A 21261-nucleotide genomic window follows, 5' to 3' on the forward strand; every position below is an offset into this window, starting at 1 on the left:
GGTTTTCCTAATTTATTGAGAACTACACACACTCTTTTTCCCCTCAAGTGGCAGGAGGGGTGTGGCTGGATTAAAGCCCTTCTGGTGACAGGAGCTGCTCTTGCTGCAGCCTCAGGGTCACTGTCTCCTTCCCAGGGCACAGCAGGCTGCCAGTACTGTTGGAATACCTGGAGTCCCAGTGGTATGGAAGGGGAAGGACAGTTATACCACAGTCGAAGGGATTTGATCAGGCAGTGTCTGAGACAGAGCTGTTGCAGAGTGCTGTGTCAAGATTTATGTTCTTCTAATGAAATTTAATTAAGCCCCATTCTTCCTTGGCTTGTCCTGGTGCCATCACCTTGTGTTTGGAATGAATGTTGCTTGTGGCAAATTGTCCTGCTTCTGGAACCCATCTGTGTGTGTCTAGGCATCTTTCAGCTGTACCATTTACTCTTAATTGCATTTTAAAACATTACAAGGGAAAAGGGCTCAGCTTCCAGTCCTCATTTGGATGAAGGTTTAATTAATATCTGTGAGAAGGGAGCCAAATTAGTCTCTGGCACACTGCTGAGGGCTTCCTTTCAGATAAGAAAGATGCTGACTGATGTATGGGGGATGAATGTAGAAGGTAGATGGATTTGCATACTGTCCAGAATGAGGGGTAGAAAGTGACCATTCTTCTGTCCTAGTTCACAAGTTAATTGTCTGGTTTTTATTGTAGCAATCTTTCTCAAGCTAGCTGGAACAAACTTCCTAGGTGCAAGAACTCTGTAGCAAGGAAGTGAATTATTAATTAAGGAAAATTCTTTGTCAGCCAAAATCCTTGTCTGTAACAGGAAGTCTCTTCTTGACTGGAATGGAATTTGAGTCAATGCTTTGGCTTATTCGATCTTCATGTTGAATATTTTACCTGTTAACTGTTTTAAACCTTTTTTTTTTCTTTCTTGTCCATTCTAAAAGCTGGTAATATCAGTCCAAAATTCTTGAAAGCCACTCCTCTGTCAGTAGCTGTGATGGGTGGGGCTGAGGTAGCCTGAGAATATGGAATGGTAGGTCACAGGGTGAGACTGATGTGTCTTTAATGCTACCTGGCTGGTGTTACAAAGCCTTCAAGCAGGTTTTGGCATTTCCTTTGCTGTCACTTTCTGTATTTATGCATCTTGTTACATGCTGAATGAGAGCTTGCATTGCCAAGTACCTGATTTCCTCTGGCGTTTCTCTGAGCTTGTTCTGTGCTGCTGAACAGACTCCACAGAGCCGGGCACCCACACTGCTGTCCTCTGCTTCCTGCTAAGAGTGGAAGTACTGCCTGGCATCCCACAGTCATGTCCTCATCCTAATAGGACTAGGAAAAGCATAATGATGCAGTTTTACTGAGGCAACAAACATTTCTATGCCTCTGAATCTTCCTGATGCAGAAAGGGGGAAAAAATTAACAGCTTTGAGTCTACTTTTGATGCTTTGTAGATAAGAGAACTAAAAGGCATGCAAGTGTTTGAGTAATTTTTTTTTCATCTTGCTTCCCCGTTTTTTTCATTCAGTTTGTGATTAGAGAGATAAGACAGTATTTGGCTGAGCTCTGTTAGCAGTAGAATTTAACTTGGCTCTTAGTTAACGGGGTATTCAACACATACATGCAAATGGCTGTATTTTTTACTTTTTCTTCTGGATATCTTTTTTTTTTCTTGTTCTAATGAATGAGCTTAACTCTTTTTTTTCTGCTATTTTCTTTTGCTTTTTTTTTTTTAAAGCACACTTTGGGGAGCCTCTATTGCTTGCTTTGGATATACCTCAGTGGTGGTGGGACTGTTGGACACTTTAATGTTTTGAGCCTCGTTGTAAAGACGTGCCTACCTTGTCAGCTGAGCTTCACCAGCTGCAGGGGAGGGGTTAAAGTACAGTTAAGACTGGAGATTAATCTAATTTGCTTGTGCTCTGGTGGCTTTGCTCCAGTTTCCCGGGAGACTAAGCCATGTGTTGTAATGACAATGTTTTCCAAAGAACTTTGGAAACTGAGCTAAAGATCCTATAAAACAGAACTGAGGTCTCCATGAGTAACTGTTCTGCCATTAATACTCTGTTCTTCCTCTGCTGCTAAAAAAAGTAAATTCAGTGCATTCTGATGTCGTCCACTTATGTAACCCCTCTCCCACCTTTTCTGAACTTCTTTCTTGATTGCCACCCTTCTTTCCTGTGCAATACAGACACTAGAGGGGGAAAAAAAAAAAAGTTTAGCAATTCCCACTTACAAGGCACTTGTTTCCTGTTTAGAAGTAGTGCAGGCTGACTTTTCCTTCCTGAGTGCTTCAGAGTTCTCTGGGGAAGCTCAGAATCTATTTAATTCAGAGTCATCTCTGCTCCTGTATGAAATGAGTTGTTTCTTTTTACTTGGTTCGATGAGTAGCATTTAAAAGCAGGCTTGTGACTGGGCTTACTGGGGCCAGCTGCTGAACACTCCCCTTCACAGTGATTTTGTAGAGAGGGGGCTCTGGATGAATTATTAAAGAAGAATAAGAGGACAAGAGCAGTTGGAGCAGGGCAAAGAGTTGTGCTGGGGTGTGGGAGATGCACTTTCCATTCCAACTTGAATTCAGCCCTGGGGACTTTTTCTGAAAGCTGCAAAATCACTGTGAAGATTCAAAGGGAGTTTTCAACCTTCAGTAACCTTCCTTCTAACACAATGTCATGAAGATGTGTGCCAGAAATAAGATATTTAACTGTCATGGGATCTGATAAGATGCAAAAGTTTTTTTAGAATTTCCCATAAAACAGTGGAAGTAGTCAAATCTTTTATTCCCTTAACTTTCAGCACTGTTAATGATTTATTTCCTGCATTCCTGGTGTTTGGGTTTTTTCCATGTTTGTAGTCAATGAATATTAGAATTAACTTTTGTCTTCTGAGCTCTAACATTCTCTAACTTGACATTTTTGATCTATGTTTTTATTCAATCCATTGTCACTCATAATGAGCTGAAAGCTTGTTAGATGCTGCTGTTCACAGGGCATTTCTGGCCCTGCCCAGAAAAATATCCTTGTGTTGCCCTGTCTCTGCCTGGGTCCCAAGGTGTGTTCCCAGCAAGGCTCATTCCATGGTGGGTTTGAAGCACACCTGCATCCTGGCTTTTCAGCACCCCAGGAAGAAATCCATCAGGGCTGTTTCATGGCAGCACTGTGAGGGATAACATGGTTTGTGACAGGAGCCATCTGCACCCCAGTGACCTTCAACAGGGCAGGCATGTGCTGCCCCTCCTTGCATGGGCAGGGATAGCCCTGGCTGTCTCTGGGAGGGTACCGCATTTGCCTAGATTTCTGACTGATGGTTTGGGTGGAATCCTCTGCCAAGTACATATTTGCATGGACTAAAATAGAACAGGCTCTGAGCTTTAAAAACAAACTAAGGGTGGGTTTCTGATTTTCTCCTTTGGGGCTTTTTGTAAGGAGTACATAGAATAGTTTATTTCTCAAATTAAGAAGTGACATTTGAACTATTCTTTTGTAAAATGAAAACACAGGGAATCTTTAAATATGAGTCTTCCCATTTCACTTCCCAGGACATCCTGGGGTTTCCATATGTCCTAGCAGTTGCCTGAAGAGCCCTGCCACAGCCTATTTCCTTGTGGTGGCTGTGTTTCAGCAGATACCGTGCCAGCTGAATGTGTGTGGGTGTCCTCTGTGTCTTGCTGAATCAACATTTTTTACTTGCTGGATTCAAAAGCACTTTATCGTGAGGAAAAGCAATGGAGTTTACTGCATGAAATATGTATACAGGCACAGGGGTCCATGCCTTCATTACTGTAAAAAAGCACTGAAGCATTCCATGGAAAAATTTCACAGTTAATAGAGCCTTACATTGGGATGATTATCTTTGTTACCTCTTCCTGCTTCAATGACTTTACTAACATCAGAAGTTTGTAAAACCACTGTAGCATTGCAGATCACAGGTATGTAATATCTGTTACCTTCCCAGCTGGACGACGAGCTGTCACAGTAAAAAAAATTATTAAATGTTTGATTTGTTTCTTTCAGGAATGTCCCCTTCCTATTCTGCTACCAATAATACACACATAAATGAAACTACTGTATTATTTAGAAGGTTGATGCTACAAAACCCAGCTTAAAACATCTTCACATACTGCACACAGTACTTTTAATTTCCACAAAATCTCATGTCTTGAAACTTCGTTCTTTCATCTTAAGGATCAGTGCAGGGGCCTCCTTCCTTGAGCTGTGCCTGGCACTTCCCTGGCTCCCACTCTGTTTCCCAGCTCCACAGTGAGGAGAGGGCTCTGCGCTTCTCTCTTCATCACTCACATAACATGCTGCTCTGGAAAATTGTCTCTCAGACACAAAACTAAAGCTCACATGAAGATGGGAAGGAGTGATCAAATTCCCTTCAGAGTCACAAAGAGGGGTGTTCAGCGCTCAAAGGCACCAACATCAGGAAGCCAGTAGGTACTTAGGTGCCAGCTTACAACAGAATCAGCTATAGACCACTGCCTAGGACTGATTCCTGAGTTTCAGACAGCCTGAAGAGCTGTTGGTTGTTTAATTAAATTGAGCTTTTATTTGGTTTGTATTCAGTCACTCAAGAGATCTCCAGCTCTTCCCAGCAATGTACAGCTTGGACATGTGTGAGCCAAAGTGCAAATGTGTCCTGGTGCTGAGAAAGTCTTTTGTAGCAGTCCTTTATAGTGCCCTCTCTGCAGCAGCTCCAAAAATTGCCTACTGCAAAGCTTTTTTTGAATACTTTTGGACCAGAGACATGGTAAAGCAAGTTTCTGCTTTAGCATTCTATTTCTGTTCTTGAGTAGGACTTCCTGCTTCTTTGTGGGCAAGGGCAAAGCAGGAACCAAGCTCTGCAGTAGCATTAACTTGTGCAGAGAGGGAAAAAAGAATTTAAATTATTTATGTGCCTCATGGCTTACTTTTCAGCTGATCTTCAGCAAACTCAGCTTTTCTTTAGCCTTTGATACTTTCATAGGTGAGCCTTCTCCTTTAAAAAATTAAATAAAAGTAGTTTTAAGCCTTTTCCTGTATTTGGCTTTTCCAGGAAGTTTAGCACAGTTGTAGTTTTTGCTTGGGTTTCCTATTTTGCCTTTTGAACAGTGAAATTGTTGAATGGAGCACCTGAAGCCCAGACTCCTTAGAGTTAGCAGGAAACTGCTGCACTATTCTGAAATGCCTTACTTGAGGCTGCCTATTTCCATACCAGAAAACTTACCCCTCTGTACAAAACTACATTAAAAAACTAATTTTATTTCTTATAGCTGTAGAAATTATTTCTTAGAGCTATATACTTTTGATAACTGATTTCAGAGGCAGGGCTGATGCAGCAGACATAGCCAATCTCTAAATCAGTAAGGTGTTTATACAACAGAGGAAGAAAAGTGTAATCAAACTTCACCTGAGACAAGGGAAATGAAGAAAAGCTGTCAGACTGGGATAAGTTTTACAGGAGAACTCTTCACAGTGAGATCCTGTACACCTACCTTGTTCATATTTGTAATAGTGATGGCAGCACAAAAATTAGGCATGTAAGAAATTTACAGAAGCAATAGGAAGGATTATGCAAAATACCTCAGCATTAAGGCCTGGAGTTATATAAAAAGGGAGAAGTAAATTTACAATAGTATGATGTGCAAGATCATATAGCTCAGAATTCATGAAAAGGCACCCGAGAGCTCATCTCTTGGAAGGGACAGAGGATAGCTGGAGCTTCAGTTGCACATTGGATGAACAGGAGCCAAGAATAAGATGAGGCTGTCAGAAAAAAATAATCCTAGGATGTTTTGGAGATATTTTTACCAGACATGTAACAAGCCATAGCATTGCACTGATATTTTTTTAAATCTTATTTTTAATATAATGTGGTACAGAAATTTTCAAACATTTTCATTAAAATCTTAATGGAAGGTGGCTTGTTTTTAAATGTAAAATGAAGTCCTGGGGCAAAGCATAAGTGAAAGGGTAATGCTGGTTGCAGGGTAGTTAGGTAAAAACTGTTAGTAACTTTCGTCCACATATTAGGCAAAACCCTCATTTGAGTAAGACTCTGAAAGATTTACATCAGTGACAACAAGAACTGGAAAGAGCTTTTGGGATAAAACTTGGTTGTTTTTGAAAGAGTTGCTATGCGATGGTTTTCTGCAAGAGTAGAAGACCAGACTCTGTCTCTGAAGCAAATTTCTTCCAGTTCTCTAGTACAGCTACAAATAAAAGCTATTTCACTTGCCCTCTTCAAGAAGCATCAGTGCAAGGGACCCCTTTTCAGTCCTCTGCAGAGATTGCCTTTTTGCTCATTTCCTGTTTTGATTGTGAGCACATTGCAGTGTAGGCCACAGAGATGATCTAACCTTGTCTTTGCTCCGACTGCGCCTGGTTTAACTGAAAGATTCGTGTCTGAGATAACACAGATTATATTTGCTTCATACTGTTCTGTTTCCAAGTATCTGATGTCTCCAGTTTGGAGGCAGAAGTGATATTATTTCCTTTTGAACCACCCAGCTGATAATGGTCTGTGTTAGACCGTTGAAGTGGTAGAAAGGAGCTACCTTCGGTTATGTTCTTCAGTTATTGCCAAACCCTGCTTGCTTGCATTTGGTTTGCTCAATAAACCATCCATTTTAGCAATGTGCCCCCAGCATCCTAGGTTGGACGTTTAATTGCTTGTGACCACAAAAGCTGATAATCTGGTGGCCAGTGATGTGAGCAGCCCTTCCCTTCGCAGTGTGACAGAAATTGCTCAAGAGCGACAGCGCTTCCTGCCCTTCCTGCGGCTCAGCAGCGCACAGGAGCCCGGGCAGGCACAGCCTCCCACAGCAGCCAGGGCACGGGGGAGCCTTTCCAGCTGGGGCTCAGGACTCCAGGCTGACCGAGCCAGCAGGAGAACCACACCTGCCATCACCTCTGGGATTACTGCACAGCTGCTGCAGCTGGACAGGGTGACCCAAACGCAGCCGGGAAAGCCCTGATCCACAGAGCAAGTGCCACAGGTGGCATTGCTCAATGTACTTCATCCAGGGAGCCAAAAAATACAGGAAACATGGAGCTGAAATCAGCATTAAAAATGGGGTAGCCCAAAGATGACAACTCTGGCTAAATTTTTCATATAACTTGGATTAATTTCTCCTTTCCTCTGTTGAAGGTGACTGTCTCCTGTTTTGTAAAGGTGAAAGGAAGAAGGGCATAAATAAAAGGGAACATCATTTAAGGGAATATCAAAACTGTTAATGTGGGTTGACATTGCAAGACCAGCAAGTTTATGCTGCTTCAACCTGCATATAATAGTTTTCCATTACTATGATGTGCTCCTCAAAGTGAAGAGTTCCCTGGAAAACATACCACAGTGGTGCAGACCTGAATTCCAAACCTGTTGGTAGATGTGGTTAAAACATATTATGTCTCTTTAAAAGCATGTGCATACCTTCCTTGTGCCTGAAGAAAACACAGTGAAAAAATGGCATTTAAGAAATTTCCATCCCAGTAACTTATCTGATACATTATCAGATGCCAGCATAGGATCAGGGATCTCCCATGGGGCAGAGTTTACTACCATAAAGGCAGCACATGGTATTATTTGTTTTCCATTAGTACCTGCAAACTTCTGTGCATCTGATGCTGCAAAATCCTGTTGTAAGAAATTTAAAAAGGGTTGAAAACAGTGATTTTCTTGGGGAGGTACAGAGTGCTTGTATTTGGGAGCCAAGACAAACCAAGCATGGCCCTACAGAGGTCGTCTCACACTTCCCCATTCTGGTTTCCCACTTCTGCTGAAGGCCCACACTTGAAGCAGTCATTTCAGAATGTGGAAAAACGTCAGTGACCAGTCTGAACTCAGCTCAGTAACAAATTATTGGTCTCAGTTCCAGTAAGAAAAACATATTTTTTGACTGTGTGTATTTTCCCCAACAATCCCACAAGAAAATTCCCACTCAGCTGCTGAACCTAACTGGGCATGCACAGCCTGAACTCTGCCTGCCTGGGCAGCTGGCAGCAGGAAAGTGCTCCCAAGCATCCAACAGCTCTTGATCACACGATCACTGCATCCCATGATGTTTCATGTTGTCCAGTGGAAACACCCAGAAATTATATTTAAGTGTTTTAGTGCACTAATGGGTAAGTCATTATCTTTCACGTGGGAGCCTCATTCAAAGACACAGTTCTTGCTCAAAAAAACAAGCTTGAATTCCAAGATGCACTGTTAGGTAAGGCTGCACACCTTCGAATATCAGCCTGTGGGATGCGATGGAGATAAATGAAGAAATGGGGTTGGCAGGTACGACATGAAGTAAAACAAAGCCTGCCACAGCCGACTGAAGAGACAGGTGATGCTCACTGCCTGCTGAGATACAGCAGGGGCTGGTCTGGCCCACCTCAGTGTTGTTAAAAGGCCATCACTGCTGTGGCTGCAGCGCTGAGCTCTGTCACCATCTCAGGGGAGTCCAGATGCTGCGATGGAAATAGCACAGAGCTTCCCAGGAGCTTGAGGGCTTAACCTAAGTGGACCATTTGTTTATATAAAGGTGAAACTAATTGACACCAGCTTCATTAATCATATCTGCCATCACTGCTGCCCCCCAGCGAATGCTACAGAAGACAACCGAGTATGGCTGGCAGGATTTCTTTTTGTCTTCAAAGTGACTCAGGCAGGACAAAAAATCAAACACATCCTCAAATTTGCATTTTGGTGGCTCTTTTGAAAGGAGACGTGTTGCCAAGCCATTTCTAAGAGAAAACTTATTTCTTAGAGTTTAATATTTACTAACTGGAAAAGGTGTAAAGATGAGTAATTCCTGTTCCATTGAAAAATCTTTACCTCATTTAAAATTGTTCATAAAAGTCCTAAGCATAAAGAACAAGATATTTGTCTCAGCCCAGATTCCATAAGGACAGGGTTTTTTTAATGAAATACACTTTCTGTCAGGGCTCTGTTGTCCAGTGACCTGTCTGTGTGGAACCCTGGTGCTGCAGGGAAGGATGACACACACAAGAATTCACCACCACCACTGCCTCATGAACACCAGCAGGAATCAGAGCAGTATATGGGAATGGTATTTGCTGGGTCCCCAGGACAAAGAAGGAATTGATAAATCTGACTCCATGTTCTTAGAACATTATGATATTCTATTATATTAAAGAGTGCTATACTAAAACTATACTAAGATGCTGTGGTGTGTTCTTAAGTTTGTTAGTTTGCTCCCCCCATTTTCTGTATTACTTCCTGCTGCTACCCTGTCAGTTAGGTTGCTATGAAAATGAAACTGCTCCTCCCCTGGTTTTTCTTATAAAGTGAAAGTTGTTTCCTCCTTAGGCTCAGTCAATCACTCCTTTTCTCCTCCCAGGTTTCGAGAATTTTCTTTTCTCTGGGAGTTATGGTTGGCTGTAGCCCCGGAGCCCCTCCTATAATTTATAACAGTTGGTTACTTTAGTATATCAGTTATGTTTCGTACCTCCAAATATGTATTTCTATTGGATAGCCAAGTTTCCCTGCCTTCTTCCCCCCTTTTCCCTTAAAACCTTCTCCTGCCCCTTGTTCGGGGCCATTTGCTGGGTGTTTCCCCTCCTTGTTGGTTCTTCTGTAATAAACCGACAGTTTAACCCCAGCAAGTGGTCGCCTCCTAATTCGTCTCTCACCGCGCTGCTCTGAGCTATCACCCAGCTCAGCCCAAGGCCAAGATGCCGAGGGGGGCTGTTTTCTGATGCGCAGGGGCCCTGGCCTTCACCCCTCACCAGATAGCCGGATTCCAGGGCCGTTCACGCCCTGCCCACCTCTGCACTAAAGAATAGAGAAAGGATACTTACAGAAGGCTTAACAAGATACTGATGAAGAACCCGTGACTGGCTCCTCAGAGTCCCAACACAGCTGGACAGTGATTGGTCATTAAGTAAAAACAATTCACATTAAACCAATCAAACAACCACCTGTTGGATAAGCAATCTCCAACCACATTCCAAAGCAGCAAAACCAGGAGAAGCAATCAGACAATTATTGTTTTCATTCTTCTCTGAGGCTTCTCAGCTTCCCCAGAGAAGGATCCTGGGCAAAGAGGATTTTTCAGAAAATATGATGGTGACAGTATGGGAGTCCCTGAAGCACCACATTCCAGGAAATTGTCCAGCTGATCTCCTCACCCAGCTGCTCTTGTTAACAGTTTAAAAACCTTCTGGGATATTTTTGGCCGGTTACCCCTCCTACCACCAGGCTCCCTCGTCCCACATGGTTTCTCCTCACCAGTGCAGCACCACAAGGTGCAGGGTGGGGGGACGATGATGACGATGATGATGATGACAAAGGACTTGGGGAAGGCAGCCCCTGCCAGGATTCAGATCTGCTCAGGTCACCATCAGAGCAGAGCTGGCACTGGGCTGTGTGGGACTTGGGAACTGCCTTTTGGTCCCAGACCTCCCCAGGATCAGCCCGGGAGCCTCAGGCTGAGCCCAAACACACAGGGTCAGGGCTCTGCTGCCAGCCTGGGAACAGCAGCACGGTCCTGGTTCCAGACCCAAAGCACAATCACAGAATATTCTGGGTTGGAAGGGGACCCACAAGGATTGTGGAGTCCAGTTCTTCAGTGGGTGGCCTTCACAGGGATCAAACCCAAAAGCTTGGCACTACAAGCACCAGGTTCTCACCAGCTGTATCCCAGCACTGAGTTCTCTCTATGCTTCTGAGCACAGCAGCACAGGACTTGGTCTCCTGTGTTCCGAGCCCCACATTTGACCAAATGAACCTCCTTTCAAGCCCCAAAGCTGCACCAGTTAATCCCCAGTTCTCAAACCACAGGATTTAGCCTCAGTTTTTTGGCCTCCAAGTTGGCCAAATGAATCTAGTTCCAAGTGCCCAAAAAAACACATGACTTGGTGTTCTGTTTCCAAACTCAACAGTGCAGAACTTGGTCTCCAATTTGTTAATCCCAAAACTGCCCAAATGAGCCAGTTTCCAAGCCCCAACAATGCAGGACTTCAAGACAGTTTTTCAAGAAGTAAAACATAGTACTTGATATCAGTTTTCAAAACCTCAAACTGCTCCAGATGAGCCTGGTTTCACATTTGTGAAACACAAGATTTCTTTTGTTTCTCAAGCCCCCTCAAAAGCACAATTTACTGTTTCTAAGCCCTAAACCTAGCCAGTTTGGAAAAGCCTTACTGAGGGCAGATGAAAGGAAAAGGTAAATTCAATTAAAACCTCATCTAAGCCAACTTCATAATTTCTAAGGCAGTGTCCATCCCGCTGCTGCTCTGCCACTGGGATTTCAGGATTTCTGCTTCCAGCACTGCCTTCAGCCCTTATTTGACACAGCTCCACTAGCAGCAAACTCCAGACCAGCTAGCACAGCCTGGCTGTGTCCTTTTATATCCCTGACCCCAATCCAGCATTTCTGCGCCAAATTCACCTGCTCTGGCATGGCTGGAAGCAATGCAAGGGGGAGCATGGAGGATCTCCTGGTGTCCCCATAGATGTGTGCAGGTTTCCACCACCAATGCACTACCAGCATGTTCCAGCTGCAGTTTCCCTTCTGGGTTGAATTGAGCTGCATTTAAATCAGTATCATCTGCTGGAACAGGTCCTGCTGCTCCTCAGAAGGCTCATTAGGGAGCTGTTGGTTCCATCAGGTGGGACACACACCTCTCTCCATGGTAATTAGTGTTTTTGGCAGAGTCTAAACAGGCTAAACTTTATACAAGCCTAAGAGCCTCAAAGCCTGCTGAATCCACAGACATTTGTCCCTGCAGCTACAGCCCCAGCCATAGAGCTCTTTCCCATCAGTGGCACATCAATAGTTGGCACTCGTTTTTGATGGATGAAAATGTGGCATTTTAGTGGACACCTGGTCTCCCCTGTTTAATAGGCTTGAGCTGGAGGCCCAGTGCTTTGCAAAGTTCTTTCTTTCTGGACCACCTGATGGCACACTTGCATTAGCACGCTGCAGGCTGAAGGCAGCACAAGTCAACCAGCACATCCTGCCCAAAGTTGTTTCTTCTGAATCATGAACGCACCTGTTTAATTGATTAAAGCATTCAACACTGAGTATTGAGTAAAAATAAGCAGGGTGTACAAAATAATTATACAAAAAAAAGCCCTGTATTTTGCAATTTTTATCATATCTGGATAATTAGGGGGTTTTTTCAGTTGATTTGGTAAGAAATTTGTTATTGCCTTACTGAGACTTGCTTCCCAAGGATGAGGAATTTTCCTTGCCCTGTTTTCTCTATCAGAAGGTTTTAAGCAGATTTGTCAATCACATTTGTTACTAAACTGTAAATGGAAATTAATTTCTGTCCTCCAAGTAATACAATCATGACCCAACTACATATCAAAGAAACAAACTCCAGTGGGCCATATAAGAGTGGAAATTGTTATCATGGAATATTTTGGATCGGAAGGACATTGCTACTTAGTGAATGAAGTCAGCTTTCAGAGGTTAGTGAATGAAGTCAGCTTTCAGAGGCACAGATTTAACATTTAAGTTATCACATTTGCCAGGTACTGCTGGAGGGTTATCAATACATCAGCAAATGCTGCAGAGGGTTACAGACCAGGTAGAACAACTTGCTGGTCTGATGGGTTTTATGACTTTATGAAAAATGTACTATAATATTTATTAGCTCTTTATATTCAGAACCTTAATGAAGGTAAGGTACAGTAAACAAGCTGTATCTGAACTTCAACATCTCTGAGAGCCTCTCAGAGAGAGCTTTTGAAGTATTTCCTCTCCTGACTTCCTCCATTACCCACTGAATGGCATTGCCTGTGATAATTACAGCTTCAGGAAAAATAGCTGCTAAACAATGATAGCAGAAAAGTCCTACAGCCATTTTCTCAATTAAATTAAGTGGAAATTTAGTCCTTGAGTGCTGCTCCTGAGACTGGCTGAGCAGAGCAAGAGCAAGCACCCTGGTGGCTTGGAGGATAACGAGGGCAGGAGCGACTGCTCACTTTGCTCTGTGACTATTTATCTATGCTCCATCAGTCAGTGGCCACCTCTGCCCTAGAGCTAATGTTGGCATGAGAATAAAACCAAGATTGCCAAGTTGAATCTACTCTATCAGAGGCCTCTCAAAGCTGGTGAATTTTGAGGAAGGCCATTAGCATCTCTGTAGCAATGCTCCTTTTCTGATTTTGGATCAGAAGCTTGTGTTTCTGCCATTATTTGTCTCAGCCACAACCTCTTGATCTCTGAAGGCTATTTTGGTATTGTTAGTATGCCCTTCCCACCTCATTTATTTCTATCCTTTCTGTTTATCCTGGTACCAGTGCTTTTTATCAACACCATCTGCAAACTCCTCACATTCGTAACTGGTTCTTCCAAATTAGAAAATTTTGTCTCTGTACATTCCTGTGCAAAGGGGATCTGGAGTAATTTTCAATAACAAAGGAAATATCTTTATTTGATGCAAACTATCTGAAATGAAAGGATGAAGCAAACAGTAAGATGTCTTTTCCATAATAAATATGATAAATAATGTGAATCCAGGAGATTTTCTTCAAAAGATATCTAAAAGCATTTACTCCAGCCTTCATAAAGGAAGGGAAACTGCCTTAATGAACATTATTTGGGATGGGAATAGAAAGGACAGTGTTTTATGGAAGAGAACAGCCTGCAAGTTGATAAAGCCTTTTAACATCTTTCTGCAGTGCTTAGAAACCTTAACCCAAATATAAGAAAAGGTTTTCAGCTGACCTTTACATAATGTAGCTCTTGAACTGTTGTCTCAAAGATTCGGGTCACAGATTTCTGCATCCAAATTGTTCTAAGTGCTCAGGAAAAAATATCTAAAGCTTTGGAAAGCAGCAAAAGCAGCACATGGCCGTGACCTAAAAAATCCAGGTGCACCTTTGTCTGCCATCAAAGCTCGTCCTCAGAACTGGATTTGTGACATTGTCCCCATAAAGTGACCAAGCTCTTCGTGGTCCTTGGGTCCAGCCTCAAGTTCTCTTTCTCCCTTTCATAATTTGTTGTGCCAGTTCCACATTGGTTTTGGTGTATTTTGAGCAGCACTTGACCCCAGCACTGACAGGCACTTTATGAGTGCAACAAAGCATCTCTGTTCCCACGGGAAACAGAAGCAGCCATCTGTCAGAAAGCAGCCAGACTTACTGCAGGTTGTCATGCAAAGTCAGAGACTGAGAAGAGAGGAATTGTCAGCTTCACCTTGATAAGCCCATGAGTGTGAAAGACATGTCACATGCAATTTCCATTACAGAGATCACCAGGATTCCATGAGAAGAAAGAATGAGTGGAAGAATCAGGCATACAGAAAATTATTCAGACCAGAAACTTTGGGCAGTTCCAGGAGTGCCTGTTTTCCATAGGAATTAAAAGGATTCTCAACACTGTCTTGCAAGATCAAGAGAAGATCATCCATTACAAAGTACATCAAGATAGCAAGGTAACATTTTCAGATTAACCTTCCTATATTTTTTCCCCTCCAGCAAAAAAAGTTGATAAATCCTCTCACAGTCAGAAAGCAGTTTTAGTATCATCCAAAAATGCTTTAGTGCTTTCCACTCAGAGCCATCTCTCTGTTTCACATGAGAGCAGTGTACTACACCCTCCTTGCCTTTCCCTGACACTGGCAACTTGATCTGCAGGTACAAGGAGCTTCTCCCTTTGTGCCAGGGGCTGGTGGGATATCCCTAGTTAGGGAATGAAGTCAGCTTTCAGAGGCAGAGAACCCCACTGTCCTTGCAATGAGAGACCAGGAACAAGCTCTTCAGCAGCAACTTGAATTCTGTGAGCTGCACGAGCTGCTCCCAGCAAAGGCTCTGGCACGCGCTGCGCCAAAATGTGGGAAGGGCCATCCAGGGGCTGGCTGCAGCTGGGCAATGGAGAGGACTGGCCACCAGCTGGACACCTGCCACTCCTTTTGCTCTTCCTGAAGCACAGCAATGAATAATGATCTGCAGTAAATATTTGCACTGCAGTAACACATGTCACATCCTTGAACTTGGGGTTTATCAGATGAGAAGTCATCTTCCTGAAGTTGGATGTTTATTGTCAGCTGGGGCACATGCAAGGAGCCACGAAACTCAGACATTGTTTGTGCTTGGTTTCCAGGCTCTTTGTTTTGAGAGGTTGCAGTTAAGGAAGGAAACAAGCTTTTGTTATTTACATTCACCTTCTCACAAAAAAAAATCTCTGCACCTGAAAGCTGGCAGCAGCACAGCATATTTGTTCAAGTTAAAAATACTATTTCACTTTGGAAAAATAATACCCCTTTGAAAACTGAAATTATTTGAATAAGTGGTATAATATGCTTATACAATCTTTCAGACCAATGCTACCCCTGGACAAAGTGTTTGCTCATCAATACAGTGCTAAAATAGGACCACTGCAGAAGTTCAGTGATGCTAAAAAAAAGCCTAATTTTAAGAACTCAAGTGACATACTGGTTACTTTTGCAAGACAAGTAGAAGAAAAAAATCTTTTTGTTTCAATCAGAATGAAAATGTAATTTAATTCAGTGCAACCTTTTTCTCCTAGAACCTAAGATATTGGAAATAAAACTGAGTGTGCAGGATTTAGTTATTTGTAATAGCCAAATTACAAATAAATGCATATTTGTACATACAATTTTCACCTGGAAAGAGCACAGTCCACATTTTTGTTACATATAATTTATTTCTGCTTTGCTTTACTGCTTAGAAAAAGGAGGCTCGTAAAGCTTCCTTTATTGGCAATAAAAATCTTACTCCAGTTCGGACTTCTTTTTGGTAACCAGCAGGTGGAGGCAATGCTCCATCAAACCAATCATTAGTGTCACTAAAGCAAGCGCCACAAAAGCAGGAACACAAAACCAAGGGTCCTTAAACTTTAAAAAAAGAAACCTAGAACCAGAATAAACCACTTTCCCCATCATCTACCTTCTCTAGAGAAGCAAAAGCACAGGACACTAATTCAAACACTCTTTTGCCCCCCAGAAATGTGGATCTGTCCATCAGTACCATCTTGCAGTGCAGGAGCACATAGCTCCCAGGCCTGGGTTATCTCTCAAAGCAAGCCAGGTCTCTCTACCGCAAACAAAGGGCTTTGTGCCTTTGCCTTGTCCTGCCCCATGCTCCTCCCCACTGCATCTCCTGGCCTCTCTCACCTCGCATGTCCCCACAAGGAGCACTTAGTGCCCAGCTCCAGAACAAACCTCAGTGCCTGTGGCACGGGCAGGGCTCCTGCTCCAAGGGGTGTTGGGCCAGGCAGAGCAGCCATGAGCACACAGGGCACTCACCTGGGAGGTGGGAGACCCGCAGCAGGGAGCTGGCAAAACAGGGCTGCTCTGCTGGAGAGGACAGAGCAGGATGCACAGGTCACCATGCCACAGCAACTTCACCATCACGGGGCATCTGCCAAGCAGCACGAGCAGAGCTGGTGACAATGACATGTCCCAGCACCATCCCAGCAACCATCAGACATGCAAAGGCAAAGCAACTCCCAGGGCAAACCATGAAATCTGGTAGTAGAGTGAAAGCTGGGGGCATGAGGAGAGGTTGATGAGGGTAATTATTCTATTAGCACCTTCATTCTGCCAGCTGGCTCTCCTCAGGTTGTTTGGAGTCAAAGATTTACCACTGGTCTATGAGATCCAGTAGACACCTTGGTTTCTGTAATTCAGGCTGCATTTCCTTGGCTAAAACACTTTCTACTTGTAATAAATATTTCTATCAGCCTTCTATCTCTCTTCTGACCTGTTTCTTGAGTTCACTTTTCCTGCAGCCCCAGCAGCCTGCACACACTCCTCCCCAGCACGCAGCAAGGTCTGCCTGGTGACAGCCCCGCTGTCCTGTGTCCTGCCAGGAGGGCTGCAGCCCTGGTGGCTGTGATCCACGGCGGGAAGAGCTCTGCCAAGGACAGGGCAGCCCTGCAGGGTGCCAAGATCCCGTGTCTCTGTCGAGGTCTATCAGCATCTGCTTGTTAAATAGGCCTTGGCTGAGCAAGCTCAGCTCTCCAGCCCCACTGAGCTCCAATGCTGCTGAAAAAATGCAAATCGCCCACCATCTCTTGAGCTGAAAACAGACCCATTTTGATTGCTGCCTGGGCAAAGGGAGTTTTAGCCGTGCCCATATTTGCAGCATGTTTCAGCAGTTGTGCAGATTCTGCTTCTCTGGGGTGTCTAAAGACACCTCTGTGGTGTGAAGAAAGTCACTTTGGAGTCTATTCTCCATCTCCCTCCACAGTGAAGGTTATTGTAGCTGGGGCAGGAATATTTTGGAGGTCCTCCCTTGCCAGCCATTTCCCTCACAGCAGTTTTATTTATATATGTGTTGTTGACAGACACCCAGCTGTGTGTGCTGGGGGATTATCACATACCCCCAGCGCTGGCACAGCCTCTGCATGCTGCCTGTGTCTGGCGGGGATGCAGCTGTGCCCCCGCCCCTGGAGAGAGAGAACTCTGGTTTGTCTCTGTAGATAAAACAAGGTGGGAAGCTGCTGGGCCACTGGGCAGGCATTTCTTTATGCAAGTGCTAAGATAAGGAGAGCTCTTCCACCCTTTTCCATAGCTCCCAAATTTTCTCTGGGCATTTACTGACTGCTCTGGGCATTCAGCTGCTGCCCACCCATCCCACCCATTTGCCAGCACTATTTATAGCACAGCTCTAGGGTTTCAGAGCTGGAAACCGAGCAGCACGCTGCCATGGCAATAGGGATGCTTCCAGAGCCCCAGGAAGAGAGCCAGGGTGAGGGAGGCAGCTGGAGGCAGCGAGTGCCCAGGGAATGTGTCTGAAGCAGCCCACGAGCCCCCGAAGCTCGACCGAGAGACGCCTGTGAGCCGAGCCCGGGCAGAGCTGGCAGGGCTCTGGGGCTGCCAGGACAGCAGGAGAAAAGGGAGGTTTTGTCAGCGCCACACAGAGCAGGGTTTGATCCCACTGACCACGGCACACAAAGGACAAAGGGCGGCAGATGCCAAGGAGTAGGCTTTAACTGCCCAGGGAGCCTTCCCGTTACAGCTGAGTAACACTCCAGAAACGCAAGAGGCACTTATAGGGGCTGTTTATCTTTTTATTATAAATTTGGTATGAATGACCAATGGAAAAATCACAATGGAGTACCAAGAACATTTTATCAAAATTTTAGCAGCATTTAAACAGTAATAGATTCCCAACCTCCTCTGGGCACCCCTTGCCCTTTGCCTCCCACGCATAAATCAGTAACTTTCACTCAAATGTGCTTTCCAAAGGCGTGCAGGGGATGTAGCTGGCCATTTTCCCCTGAGCTGCCGTGAAAAAAATCTCATCCCAACTGCTGGTTACCATTCAACCTCCATGCACACAGGGCCAGGCCCCCGTCCCCTCCCTGCTGCAGGAGCACAGCAGAGGCTGGCTGGCTGTGGCTGGCGCGGCGCTCGCCAGGGGGGAGGCAGCGCCTGCTCACGTCTCCCCTGCATGGATCAGCACTCCTGTGGGCGCCCATGGCCGCCAGGCACAAAGCCAGGGCTGAGCCCTGTCCCGCCGCTGCTGCCCTTCCCTCTGCACGCGGGGGTGCCCCAGGCCCCGCTCCTGTACCTGAGAGTGCGCTGTGTCTGATGGAGAGGAGGAGGAGGAGGGAGGCTGGCGCTCCGCAGGAACCCACAGCAGGGCAAGCAGGAGCTGAGACTCGAAGGGGGAAGGTAGAAGGTGAGCAGTGAGATACTCGAGTATCAACCCACAAAATGAAGTCAGTCTACTGTCAGCTAATGTGGAGAGCCATGGGCTGCCTACTAAGTACGAGAACTAATTTTTTGTGTGCGCTTTTCCTTTTTAAAGTTACATTAAGACATGAACAGTACTACCCTGGCCTCACTGGCCAGAGCTTGGTGAAACAACATTGAATCAGAGGTGGGGAAACACAACACACGTGGAGACAACAACATAATATCGGCAAACTATTCCCCTGCTTCTTTGGTACTTCCTAAACTTTCTTATCCAAAATATATAAGGGAAATGCACCATTTAAAAGTTACTGTTCATAAGTATTTACACAGCCATAACCATCACGCTATGATACACAAAAATCAATATGATATGAACAAAGTTATTTCATGAAAAGCACTTCTGCACATTTTATTTTGTTCCAGTATCTTAATAGCTTTAAAAAAATTCATGTGTTACGCAGTCCTGTACCTCGCTTCTTCTTATATCAAATGGACAAGAAACATTTCCTAATTCATACTCTTCTTCAAAAGATTAAAAAATAGCCACCAAAATGATACACTATGTACAAATTTTACTAAATATTAAGTTCTAGGCAATTATTTTCACCCCACTGATGATATAACTTAGGTATTGTTACCTACTATATGCATATATATTTCTTTAATATATAAGAAATGGCACCACATCACCATGTCACCAATATGACACATTGTTATGTACAGTAGATAAGAAGTTAGGTATGGAAGATGGATCCTCTCCGACTGCTTCTTTCACGGGAACGCTTCTCCCATGGGCTGTAGCTCGGCCATTTCCCCTTTTCCCAGCAGAGGAAGCTCCTCAGATGTAAGGCAGGATCCCGTACATCAGCAGCGCCATCACGCCGGCGCTGAACAGGCCGGCCACGGGCACAGTCACAAACCAGGCCAGGAAGATGTTGCGGAACAGGCGCCAGTCCACGGCTTTCTTGGAGCGGATCCAGCCCACGGCCACCACGGAGCCAACCTTGGGAGCGTGGGGAAGAGAGAGGGAGGCAGGGGGTGAGGGGTCGGTCTGAGCGCCTGTAACATGCCCACGGCCACACCAATGCCAGCCAGCTGATACCAAGTGATGCCCTGAGGTAAAGGAGCCCCTGAGGATGACAATGGCTCTGTCCTGGTGTGGTGGCAGGAGGGTGACACTTCCAGGCTACTTAAACCTTTGTTTTTCAGTGCTGTCCTATTTTTCATGGGTCTTGGGGTCAGCCAAAGGCAATAAACTATGTTGGTGAGTTTTTCTCTGCCTTGCTAACTCCTAAATGAGCCTTCAGTGCAACTGAGGCAGCCCGACACCTGACTCAGTCCACAGGGGAGAGAGCAAGAGTCCAGTGACTGTGGTCTGATTGCAATTTAAATCAGGAAAACACCAGGAAAGCTGTTTTTTAGGCTCTGCTGGAGAGCATCTCATGGGGCAGGCCAGGACAGCTAGTATGGCTCCTGTCCCACTGCCTGTCCTCTTGCTGGTTTGGGATGCCCTGCCTGTTCTGCCTGTGTGTGCAGCTCACAGCCCAGCCTCAAAACACCACATCCACATTCCAGTACTGCAGGCCACAAACAGGATGGCAGGGGCAGGGTGAAAGCAGCTGAGCCCACCCTGGGGCAGCGATGGTGCCTTGGCAGGGGGCAGAAAGGCAGGGCAGGCTTAGACCCAGTACATCAAACCCATCGATCTGAGCCCTGTGAGGGAAACAAAGCATCCAGAACTAAAATCCTGTCTTGCAGAAAAAGACACCAGACTATATTATGGGGCACACTAACTGTCCAGACACCAAGAGGATGGTGGGGAATGGATAAAACACCAAAATATCCTTCAAAGACATTACTACCAGGGCAGCTGGGTAGGTCAGTGGTTTTGTAGACAAAACACACTGTGTTATGGGCAAAGCTGCAACCTTTTCTTCCTTCAAAGGTATTTTCACTTTATAAACTCAGGTATAAACCCAGCATAGCAGTTTTTAAGAAAAAAAAACTGGACTGAGAAAAACATTTTCAATGAAAAATGATACAAGAATTTCATAAAGACTACATTTTCTTTCCGCCCTCGAAGTGCTTTCCATGCTGTTAGCAAAAACAGTGTAAGTCTATTCAAAGTGCACAGTAAAGCAGCAAGAAATGTGGAAGAAATATCCTGTTTTGAAGGTAAGGAAACTCCAAGACACAGCTGGGCATGTGCCCCCTGAAGTGCCATCCCTGCCTCCCTGCTTATTTTCTTAATGGGAGTATCAGTCCCTGCCTATAGATCAAAAGATGGGTTGCTCCCCTTGCACAGAGCCAGGAAAATGATACATGCCAGGAGTACAGGGAATCAGGGATAGATAGCTGGGGGATATAAAATCTGCGTGTTTTGCTAACACCTGTTCAGCTTCTAACTACTGCTAAACATTTCTTTTTGGAGAAGAGTTACTTGTGGAAGACCCTGTAACTCTAGGGGGCCTGTGACAGAACAAGGGAAAACTAAACTTGATATTCTATGACCAATAAGGTCTCTGTTGAAAATTTGACCCAAAAATGAAATTTGTTGGATATTTCATCTGAATACTCGTGGAGTGAACAATATGCTGTTCTGCAATTAGGAGGGCTAAGTGTGCTGAGGAGGTGGAGGTGTACCTAGGTGAAGAGGAA

The 21261-nt window shown here is 44.7% G+C and overlaps 1 protein-coding gene across 3 annotated transcripts in view; it reads right to left on the minus strand.

The window, feature by feature from the left end:
* Positions 1 to 17951: 17951 nt before the first annotated feature.
* The window catches only part of SLC20A2 (solute carrier family 20 member 2), a 56729-nt gene continuing 53419 nt past the window's right edge, over positions 17952 to 21261 (minus strand). For all 3 annotated transcript variants that reach the window (XM_064710969.1, XM_064710966.1, XM_064710968.1), the window contains exon 11: positions 17952 to 19606. In XM_064710969.1, coding sequence (XP_064567039.1) covers positions 19442 to 19606 — 165 coding nt within the window. In that variant the 3' untranslated portion in view covers positions 17952 to 19441. The remainder of the gene's footprint in view (positions 19607 to 21261) is intronic.

Source organism: Zonotrichia leucophrys, chromosome 4, assembly GCF_028769735.1.
Source record: "Zonotrichia leucophrys gambelii isolate GWCS_2022_RI chromosome 4, RI_Zleu_2.0, whole genome shotgun sequence".
NCBI classification, from domain to species: domain Eukaryota; kingdom Metazoa; phylum Chordata; class Aves; order Passeriformes; family Passerellidae; genus Zonotrichia; species Zonotrichia leucophrys.